Source organism: Fukomys damarensis, unplaced genomic scaffold, assembly GCF_012274545.1.
Source record: "Fukomys damarensis isolate Sample0158 unplaced genomic scaffold, DMR_v1.0_HiC HiC_scaffold_8, whole genome shotgun sequence".
Taxonomy (NCBI): domain Eukaryota; kingdom Metazoa; phylum Chordata; class Mammalia; order Rodentia; family Bathyergidae; genus Fukomys; species Fukomys damarensis.
In genome coordinates, this window is record NW_022900920.1 from 19,476,115 (window position 1) to 19,487,558 (window position 11,444).

The window sequence follows — 11,444 nt, forward strand, 5'->3', positions numbered from 1 at the left end:
GAACAGAGTCTTAAAAAGAAGGAACAGTCACAGATATGAAATAGAGCTAAGAGGTTGAACAGGAGGAGGTGATTGCCTTAGTAAAGTGTGTTTGTTGGTGACTTTCATCAAAGACACAGTAGCTACTGGTGGTGAACATGTGTGTGGGATTACAGAGTGTGAGTAGAAGTAACAAAGCCAGGATTACTTTGAGTCATTTAGAGATTGTCAGATTAAAGTTTGTAGAAAGTCTAAGAGGTAATGGGCAACAATATAGTCCTGTGAAAAGGTGAATAAGTATAAGTGGTCTGGGAGGCAATCGGGATGACGGAGGGAGTGGAGAATCAGGGAGGGCCATGAGTCAAGGGATTTTGAGTGCAGTTAGATTTTACAGTGAGTTATTGTATCCTGCCTTACTGATTCCTTTGGAAACATGCTCAGAAACATTGTTTGTGAAATGTATTATAAATTGTTAGGCAGTGTAACTATGAGGTGACATTATTCAAATCCAAGTCGCTTTAGGTAGTTATACCACTTCCAAGCTGTAGGAGCAATGAATCTTTAAAGATATAGTCCCAGTTTGGAGATAATTTTGAACATAAACTCCTCTAGCCCTGTGAATGTAAAAAATTTTGTTTAATCAAAACTAGGAGGTTTTCTTGGGCTATCAGTGAATTATTGTTTATAAAGTGAATATACGTATATTTTGAGAAGAAAAAAGAAATAATGTTCCAGTAAGTAGTTATGGAGCACAAGCTAGAAGCTGAAGGTTTTTCTTTCCAGTAGAGTACAAACTTGTATTTTAATTCTTTTAAATAATTAAGTAAATAGTTTACGCCATGTGTTGTATCCGTTGAGTCCAGCAGGATACAAGTGACACTCAAAATGGATCGTTGAAGTTAAGTGAAGAAGTGTGGACAGGGTTAAGGACATCAAGAAAGGGTCATGTAGCACAGGCGCCTGCAATGCCTGGAAAGTGCCACCAAGCTTAGGTATAAGGAGCAGCAAGTGCACAGCCTGTTCCACACAGCGGGCCTGGGCAGGAATGGGGCCCGGGGAGGGGAATCCATATCTTTCTCCCCTTCTCAGTGTCCTGGGTCCTTGGAGCTGCCTCCCAGTGCTAGAGCCAAAGGAAGCTAGTGGGCCAGGGAACCAGGCTGAGGCATTGGCCAGAAATTAGCCTCCTGGGGTAAGGGAGGAGCAGAATGGAGCAGGAAGAGCAAACACGAAATAATGAGCATGGTTATTTCAAGTCCTTCATTGTTCTGTGTCTTTAATACTAAGATTTAATCAATTCTGGTTGGAAGAATCCTCAGAAAATTGCATTTGACTCCTTGAAACCCTCTAAGGAACTCACAGGATTGCACAGTTTAGAATCTGCATGGGGAAAGAAGAAAGTATGTGGCTCAAGAGCTTGAACTATAGAGTGCGGGTGCCTTTCTTTCATCTTTACTCTGTTGTTTGTGTTACCTTGGTAAGCTTCTTGACTTCTCTGTACCCAGTTCTTCATCCATAAGTAGTTTGAAAAATAGCACTCATTTCATAAATTCTTACAAGGATTAAGTGAGCTAACATGTAAAAAGCTTGCTCAGAAAGGCATCTGGAGATCTATCTATCTCTATCTATCTATCCCTATCTGTCTGTCTGTCTGTCTGTCTGTCTGTCTGTCTATCTATCTATCTATCTATCTCCAGTAAGTACCTGTGGATTTTAACACTAGTGATATTATTCTATTCTTCATTGTAGATTAAGTATAGTTAAACTAGAAATGGGGTGTTTCCCTCCCTCTTTTCAAACTCATTAAAAGATTTTGTGTTACGTTGCATTTCTCAATATATAGTACCTTCTTCCCCCATCTTTGTCACTATTGTGAAGCTCGCACTCTCAGTTAAAGAAGACCAATAAGATGCTTTCCTTTGAAAGTGTCAGAAGTTCTCTTGTGATACTTTAAAGTTATATATTTATTTCCCATACATAATAAGGAATTGAATGAAGTTTGAGCAAGTTAACTCCTCTGTCATTCCCACCTTCCATTTTCTTCACTCCCCCCACCAGGTGGCACACCTCTGGATTTTACAGATAATTTGAATTCACTTATTAAATAAAAAAGGGGTCAAGCTTTAGTCAAGATATACTCTGCTTTATAATTTCACATTACTGGGGTCTGGAAAGAGCCATTATGGAAGGTGCAATGGTACCCTATTCAGACTTGTTTTCAAATGCCTCTAGAAGGCTTACATATGGTTATATGCCTGCTAATTCAAAGATTAACATCTTACAGCTAAGAAGTTAACATGACATGCATTGCCTCATAGTAGCACTGTTGAACAGTTTTTGTAGATCTTTGCTCTTTCCTGTGTTTTTTTGTCTTCACAAACATTTTATACTTTCTCACTTTGAATAGTCTCTTCCCCTTCTTAAGTGTTTTTGTTTTGGAAGAGTACATATATGTTTTTTAAAAAAAGAACCACTTTGCTGTCAGATGCTCTACTGATTACTGCAGTGATCAGTTTCTCACTTTATAGTTTGTTGTTCTGACCTATATAAAGGAGATTAATCCATAGCACAGATTGAAAGACAATTTCATTTTCTCACCTGTTTACTTCTTGTTTATTCACTGGTCATTATGACTTTGGGATAAATAAATGTGATATTACAGAAGAAATACAAATGATTGCTAGAATAATAATTCAAAACTGCTCATTTTAAATCGTAGAATTAGATTCTATTTGGAAAAATTCTTTGAAATTTGGAAATGCCATAATATAAATTCAGGCTTTTGCTGGAAAACTTCAGAAAGTTAAGGTCGATTTAAAATATTTTTCAAAATAGTTTCATCAGTTTAAAAGTTGCTTTAGGATCCTCTGCTTCCTTCAGACTTCTTCATTTCTGACTTCTCAAATTCTGGAATCTCAATTTATATAAACTTCTTTTTTCAATAGGAGCATATCTGAGTTTATTTTATACCTGATTCAAAACACCATGTCCCTTAACCTGTTAGCAGCCTAATTGAGCAGTCAGACGGTATTATTCAGTATCTTGTCTGACATGAAGACAGCAGTCCAAAGAGAAAGATATCACAAATTGGTGCCACACTTCCATAAATAGAGACATTTTATTTTTCACCAAGCTAATTCAATCCAGTTCAGTTAACTCTTTTTTTCCCCTGTAAGGACACATCAAAAACGGCAGCCATGAATGACTGAATTTGTCATGTGTTTGACACGTCAATGTGTGAGTGTAAAGCAGCCCACAGGGGAGGGGATCGGCCTTTGGAGCTCATACAATACCCATTACAAGAGCCTCACTCACACATACACTGGGCTGAGCTGGGGATCTCAGCGGACTCATACACTCAGGTACAATGGAAGAGGGCTGGTTCCTCTGCCCTGCATGCCCTTCCCTTCACAGTGGTGGCAGCCTTTTAAACATAACCATTCTTGAGAAGTTTCAGTTGGTCATTGAGTTTCATTTTACTTTCGTAAGTGAAAGTGATTGGTTACTATGTATTAGGTTTGTGATGTTCTAAAAGCCTGTTCCTGAAAAGCTTAAAACAGAATTGTAGAATTCCTGAGACATATACTGGGAGTTTTACAGTCATATATTGTTCATTGTCAAGGATGTAATGGGATGGAGTGTGCCCCCAAACATGAAACATCTCAGTGTTTATGAGAGGTTAACCTTGAGGTCCAAGATCCTCTTCTTTGGCTTCAGAACTTTCAGGGGCTCCTTCCCCCAACTGCTGGTATTCTAGTCTCCTCAGTATCCTGCCCTGATGGTTCTGCCCAGCAGCCCCAGACCATACCAGATGGTCTGCAGAGCTCTCCTTTTACTCTAGCCTACCAAGTCTGCCTTTCCCACTTGAACCCAGGGCCTTATGCATGCTAGGCAAGCACTTGTCACTGAGCTATATCCCCAGCCCCTTTCTGTAATTTAGATCCTGCTTCTTCCATGAAGTAGGCCCTGTTGCTGAATTGCTATAACAGAACATTGCTTTTCTCTATTTGCTATGAAAATTGAATTATCAAGAGTGCTCTCCCCTGCTTCCCCGAGGTGCAGCTCTGCTGAATGCTTTCTCACCACAAAGTGGTATTACCTGATCATTTTATTTGGCCTCTTGGTTCAGGGCTTCAGCTGTACAACCAGTGCTCATGAAGATCTGTATATAGAGAAAGGGACTAGTCTATCTGTGTCACACAGATAGCAGGACAGATTCTAAAGGAAGACAGCTCTAGTTACCTGGGGAAGGGCCACACACAAATCATCCAGCCTCTCGATTTGCCCCTGTTTTTAAAATGAAGGTATGGAAGATACAGTAATATGGAGCCATGTGACCCCATATTATGGTAATGAAGTCTAGTTTGGTAAAGTGTCTGTTAGGGTGCTACATAAAGTTTATTACATGTTTATTGCTGTTATAACTGGTGTTGCAATGTAATTACGTTTATTCAACATGTCCTATCTACTAGTCACTGTTCTGTGTTTTGCACATTAACTTATTTAATCATCATACTTTCGCCACTTCATTTGACAGTGAAGGAATAAGACAATAAGTGTTAAGTAATTCCCTCAAGTTCACACAACAGTACAAGGCCGAACTAGGATTTGGATGCCTACTGCCTGGCTCCAGGGCCTTCATTCGCTTCTCTGCTCTTGATCACCTTGGTGTCCTGATGGATGTGGGTATAAATCATTTGTCCTTGAGAATGTCAGTCAGATGGAGAGGAACATACCAGAATGTTTCTTGACCCACCAGAAACCATGCTCTGAAATAATGGGATAAAGAGAGCTGTGTCCTGCTGGATGCCTCTCTTGATTTTCTTGGATTGGAAACCACATGTGTCAGCAGCTGCTACCCCCACACTCTAGGCTGAGGTGGACTGTGTAATATCTTTCTGGCTTTTGTTTTGTCATTTTCTGCCACTGTTTAATCAGGCTCTTTTGGTTTTGCTGGTTGTGCTGGTGACACTAGTCCTAGAGCCAGTAGAACACCATAGAGATGGTGAGATACAGGGAATGAGAAAAGGAGGCACATAAACTTGGATATGGTGCCTTGTAGGTATTTAACCATGTTTCTCTCTTGTCTAGTGTGTCACCCAGCTCCACTGAAATACTAAATTCATCAGCAGGATCTGTAGCTAGAGAAGGTCAACAACCACTACAGATCTTAGTCATAACAAATGAAACTTCAGCTGTGTGGCTGTCTCTTCATGTGGTCCTACATGCATGTGTGCGTTGTAGATTTTTACCTTAGGATATATATATACTTGTAGTTACAAATATTTTTCAGCTATGATATCCATTGTCCATACTCTCTGTCACACAATCAAAAGTTTTCTAAGCGAATTTTTAAAATCTTCAAAGGATTCCAGTTTTTTTTTGTTTTTTTGCTGATAATATACAAATAATGAAAAAATACATATCTTACAGTGTCTTGTGTGTATGGAATAAAAAGGCTTGTAGGACAGTAATGCTTCGTAGCAGTTCTGCAGCTAATACTCTTAAGTGCTGGGTGAAAATTAAACTTGAAGAGCACTGATGAAATATTTACTCATCAAATGGCTTTGAAGTTGAGCTTCTTTTGGGTTATAGTCCCAGTCCTAATGGACATGTTTCAAAGACAAAAATGGTTATAGCATTCAGCTGTGGTATTTTCTTATTCTCTGCATGGAAGAAATCTGTTTTGCTTTGGTCTGTTTCGGTGTTTAAATTTTGAAGGCTGGCTACTTAGAAATCACATTAATGACAGAAATGGTTCATACCAATCTGAATTCATTTTCATTGATAGGGTAATGTTTCATAGTTAATTTTTCTAATACCTCAAGCATTTTGAACAGAGTGCTTAACTCTTTCATTCTTTCCAAACATTAATTTACTTAAGCCTCCAAAGTTTTTTAATAAGCCTTGGGGTGAGTTAATGTGTATATAAAATGAATAATATTATTAAAAACTAGTTTTATAAAGTACCTTGTTGAGTAAAATTGCTGTGTTTAAAGATATTTGGAAGCTACATACTTAGGTGTATTCTTCAATTCTGATGATAGAGTTTTTCTTTACATTTTAAAATTATACCTACTTTAAGAATATTGAATGAATGCTGTTTTTCTTTTACATCTTGGATTCAATTTCACTTCTCGTAAATATGGACTTCAGAAATTTTTCTTTCAGCGTTGGTTAAGAATTTTCTAATTTTGTGTTTTCTTCCATGTGGACTATGACACACTTTTAATGTTTATGTTTGTTTTATTACTTAGTTTTCATATGAATCCGACAAGCAGTGAAGACCTCAGGAAAATCCTGGTAAGTTGCTGAAGAGTTAAAGAATTACCAAAGAACAAGCTGGTCTTCTCTTAGACAGTCGATCCCCCAAATACCCACTGTTTTTGAATACTTCAGTTAAGTGAAGTATTGTGGATCAACTTCAGTTTTGGGGTGTAGGAACTTCAGTTTTGGGGAGCAAGAGAGAAAGTGAAATTCAGCCTTTGCTTTAGTAACCCGAGGGTGTACTTCTGTATCTGACCAGTGGGAAATTCAAGCAAACTGTTATAATTGAAGCAATTTAGAGTTGCATATTTTGTTTGCAATCCTTGAGCAATGAGTAAGAAACAGTATGTCAAAGTATTCATTTTAGTTATGTATTAAGAGCACGTGGTGAAGACTGATTGTTGTTGTTGGAATGAGGATTGCAGAAAGAATAAAGCTGCTTCTTAACATTCCACAATCGGAAAAGCAGCCTAGCATGAGACCTAGTTAGCCAGGAAAGTATTTGAAAAATATAAAAACAGATACTTTAGGACATTTGCTTTCCCAATCAGAACAAAACCACATACTGTATATTACTAGAATTGGCAGCGACCAGCCAGATCAATGCACGTATTTTGCAAGAGTCATTTTGCTATCTTAACTTCATTTTTATTGTTATCTGGGTTGGATTTCAGAGTTCTGTTGCATCTGCAGTCAATTCTAAATATATTAAACCTAGATAATAAGTTACTTTACAAAATTATAGGCAAATGTTCTTAGAAGAAAACTAAATTCTCGCTGAAAAACAGAAATAGAGCCTTTATTTCAAGAGCCTTGTGGTTGCTGTTTCAACCATCTGTCCTTGATGTGTGTGATCCAGATGTATAATACAAATTTTTTTAAGCGATCACATATCATGAGTTTCTATGATGTGATATGCCTAAAAGAAGTAGAGGTGGAGTTAGAATTTACCATATAAATTTAAATGCAAGTTGTCTGTCTTTTAAATTGTAGAAAACATTGTAGAAGCACAGGACTTTGTACAATGTTTTTGCTGTTTTATGTAAATGATTTGTGAGTTTTGATGTTTCATAAATACTGAAGTCTTTATAATATGGCAGTCTGGCAAGAAATGTCAGAATATATGAAGTCAGCCTTTGATCAGATAGTAAAATGAATTCTATCAGACGGTTATTTAATCTCAAACAAAATACAACATCAAAAAATCGATTTAATATGTAGCCATTGTTTATTAAGTAACCTTAATTACAATTTCTATGTGCTGTAAATGTACTTTTCCAAATCTTGAAATTTATTGCTATAAAAGCATCCTTAGAAATCTTTAAAGAAATAAAATGTGAAAATTGTTTTAGTTAAAGGATTTAAAGGTGATAAAAGAGTCCGTGATGTGTGATTATTTTTCTCGGGAATACTAACTATTCTAAATGACAGTTAAAGGATTACTAGGTGTCGTTAATTTACTGCAAGATACAATTAAGAGGAGAAAGCTCATCCTTACACTGACTATTATTGAGGAAAAGTATTTGAACAATTTTTATGTTGGAGATTGTAAGATATTTGAAGTAATTTACATTAAGTTCTCCAGTAATAGCCATCCACCAAGTTATTTTCTCCTCTTCTGGACGTAGTATTTTGTAATTAAGTTTGTTCGTCGTCTCTGCTGGTGCCAACACCTGTCTGTGAAGGCGCGGTGTTTAAGCAGGAGCAGTAGCCAGTTGAAAGGGCAGTGTGAGCTCTTTAAGGCCTAATTAAGAACTGAAAGGGAGATGAAGGGAGGAGGACAAAAGATGTGAAAGTAGCTGAGATGATATTCCCAGAGCAAAGTTCCTCATTAGAACAATAATGAGATGATCGGAGAATGCCAAGCCTTCATCTTCTCCCTCTCTCGCCCCGCTGGTTGCCTTGGATGTCAGTTAGTGCCCCACCAATATTTGGTTGCCAGGACAACCTTTCTTTAAATCTTCAGTTATTTTGAGTCCTGATAATTTGCTTTTGTTTAAATTTAAATATTGTAAAAAATGTATATTTCCTATCTTAAAAGGCTAGATTATGTGTAAAATAAAAATAGACCACGAGTAATTCTCAGTTTTGTGTAGAACTCTGTTATTTAAAATTCTCATTAAGAAACTTCATGTGATAATTCTGCTACTCTCTCACCAAGCCCCATTTTCTTGTTATCTTCATATGGACATTTTTTAGTAGAGGTGGAATAAGAAGGAGTCAGGATTAGTTGTGAAAGGGGTAAGAAAAGAAAAATGTACATTAAATTTGAAAATAAGGCATCTTAAAAGCATATGTGCCGTCTATATGGAGTGCTACAGGAAAAAAATACTGAGTACTTAAGAGCTTCGTTTGTGTTGTGTTTGGTCTTTACCAGTTTGGAAATTTCTCAGTTTTCAAAAATTTTCCAAGAACAATAGTAAATGTATGTTGAAAACACAATTTTTGTATATTTTCCTGAGTTTTCCTCTTTAAGCAATCTAATTTTTATAACCAGAAAATAGTTTTCTATTGTTTGTATTAGTTAATAGTAATCGTTATATTATTTTCTTTGGATTTACATTACGAAACAGAAGAGTATATATTTATTGAGTAGATCTGTCAGTGTAAGAATCTTATGTCTAAAATTAGAAGGTTTATATGGTTTTCAAATATTAAATAAAATTTGGAACCAAGCCTGGAACTGTTTTTAATTATCTTATATTCTTTTTCAGAATATAGTTTATAGTACATGTGTTTCTAAGATGTTTTCCTGCCCAGAAACTTGATGCTGAAATTCAGGATAAAATTGTCACATTAAAAGGACAAAGGGAAACTTTACTGAAAAGAACAGACATGTATTTTCAGGAAATCTTTCTGTCATTACAGTACAGTATTAGGTCATTGTGAGGGGAAAAAGTATATTGTATATTCTCAGTCAAGGCTGTAAAGTGTTGAACAGCATTCTGAGATAATATATTACTTTGACAGATTATTAGATTGATTTATATCATGACATAAACTTAGGCTAATTATTTCAAAATGAGTAACTTGTGACATCTTTGATCTTCATTGTCTTTAGAGAAATGTTAAAAAATTTTAACTGCATTAACCATTATTACTTATATGATGTTTACTGTAATGGTACAAATGATTTTTTAATGTATCGTCACTTAATTACTTTGGAAAAATCAATTCATTTATATATAATTTCATTAAATTAGAGACTGGAACAGATGCTGTTATTATGTTAAATTAAGAAAAAAACAGTCAACCAATCAGTAACATATCTCATTTATTTTAATTTCATTTGTCCCTTCAGTTCTTACAAGCGCTCCTGTTTTTTCAGTAAATATTTTATTAGAAAAATAAAATCACAGTTGGGACAATTACTTCTAAAAGTTCAGAAAAATCACTTGGTAGACTACAGAATTTAAGAGACCCAGGAGATGATCTCATTCATCAGATAGGAAAAATGTAGCCTAACTTGATTGCTACCTCAAATCTGTGCAATATTACTTGGGTTGAGGAAGAAACTTTAACATCTTGGACAGATTTCAAAAATAGACTTACTTCCATGGTGTATACCTTCACTATAGGAAATTATCATATATAATAAGTGCTTTATAAAAATATTAAGACATTTATAATGTTATGCTACTCATTAACAGGTAAATTAGTAACTGAGCTTCTGTGTGTATGTAAACTTAATTGATCTGAAAGAGAAGAGAACAAAAAGCCAATGCTTACCCCTGGAATTGTCGTTTAATGGTTTTAGAGCAACGTTTGAAATGTTTTCAGGGACAAAAATAGTATTAGCTCACAAAGTTACATTTTTTTCTAGTATTTAATGCCAAAAAATAAGAAGTAGTTTTAAATATATCTTATAGAATTTACACTAATGTCCTTTTAATACTTCCTCTGTTCATTCTTATTAACTCTTGTCTTTGATATTTCAATCTCCCTATATCCAGTCTAAGGTCTTCCAAGTGATCTTACCCATTCTTGCTGTTTGGATTTCCCTAGATCATACTTTAGTCATACCATTTCTCTGTTTAGAAACCTTCAGTGGTTTCTCCTTTCCCATTGCAAACAGTCTAAAACTCTTTAACTTAGCTTTTAGTATCCTTGGTGGTTGGTTGAATCTTCCATGTAATGCCTCTGCTTCCTGTTTTTCACTTCATTTCCCAGCCGTTCCTTTCCCAGTGATAGCCATTCTCCACTGAAATGCCCATTATGCATTTCCGCTTGCAGAGTCCCTGATAGCCTATGCAAGCTCTGTCATCTCCACAAAGCCTGAGAGCTTCTAAGGAGAGGGGGAAGCTTTTCCATTCTGAGTTGGTTGGTTTGACCTGGACAAAAGAGTGTGTTTCAACAACTCTAGCACCACTACAGTATCTGAGCATTAGCTTCTGTTTCTCTGGTGCTGCCGTAGTCATGGGCTCTGGGGTGGGGATGCATGGTGAAGAGCTCAGCTGTGGCCTTAGCGATGATGAGTTCTAGAGCCACAGCACAGCCACAGCAGACCCTGAGCTTGGAGAAGGGCGTTTAATGCCTGTGGCAAGCGGGGCTCTGTGGAGTGACCATCCCCATCCCCCAGTCCTCACTAAATAGGTTCTTTTAGTCTTTAAAAGCAAGAAAACCAATTTCTTTAATATTTCAGTTGATTTTTCTTACAGTAGAAATTATTTGAACAAAGGTGATGAAATTCATTTTAAGTTGTTGGATTTAATGATAGAACTATGTTTAAATGGCAAAAGTTACTTTATATTTGGGCATTTTTCAAAAGAAAAATCTAAATGCTACATAGTATCAATAAAAGACATTATACTGCCTTTCCTGATGCTTGAGAAATATTTCTTTTTTGCTGTTGGTGTCTCATTAATTTTAGAATTCTTTGTAATGGGAATGAATTAAATCAATGCCATTTTCATTTTTTTGGTTATATCTATGCTTTTGTTTAAAAAGAAGATTACCTAAGTAAATAAAGTGAAACTGGATAGAATGCAGGTAATACTGATCATAATATTATTGTGTTTTGTAATTGGATTTCCTGATAACCAAGGTAAAAAGGGAAATATGATAAGCAGTTATATATAGGTATTGTTTGGAGGAGGACGAAATACACTAGTTTTTCAGTGGGGAAAAAAATCTCTGCTGCCTCTAAATTAAAATAGGTTATGTATAGGTTTTTATAAGGATGCTGATCAGTTCCAAGTGCT

General features: G+C 36.0%; 1 protein-coding gene across 4 annotated transcripts in view; it reads left to right on the top strand.

Moving 5' to 3' along the window:
- Positions 1 to 11,444, top strand: part of Rab11fip2 (RAB11 family interacting protein 2) — a 97,379-nt gene that overhangs the window by 23,894 nt on the left and 62,041 nt on the right. For all 4 annotated transcript variants that reach the window (XR_004516282.1, XR_782281.3, XM_033761390.1 and 1 more), the window contains exon 4: positions 6,234 to 6,279. Coding sequence is in view for 2 of the 4 variants with exons in the window: in XM_033761390.1 (XP_033617281.1) it covers positions 6,234 to 6,279 (46 nt within the window). In the remaining 2 variants the exon portion in view is untranslated. The remainder of the gene's footprint in view (positions 1 to 6,233; positions 6,280 to 11,444) is intronic.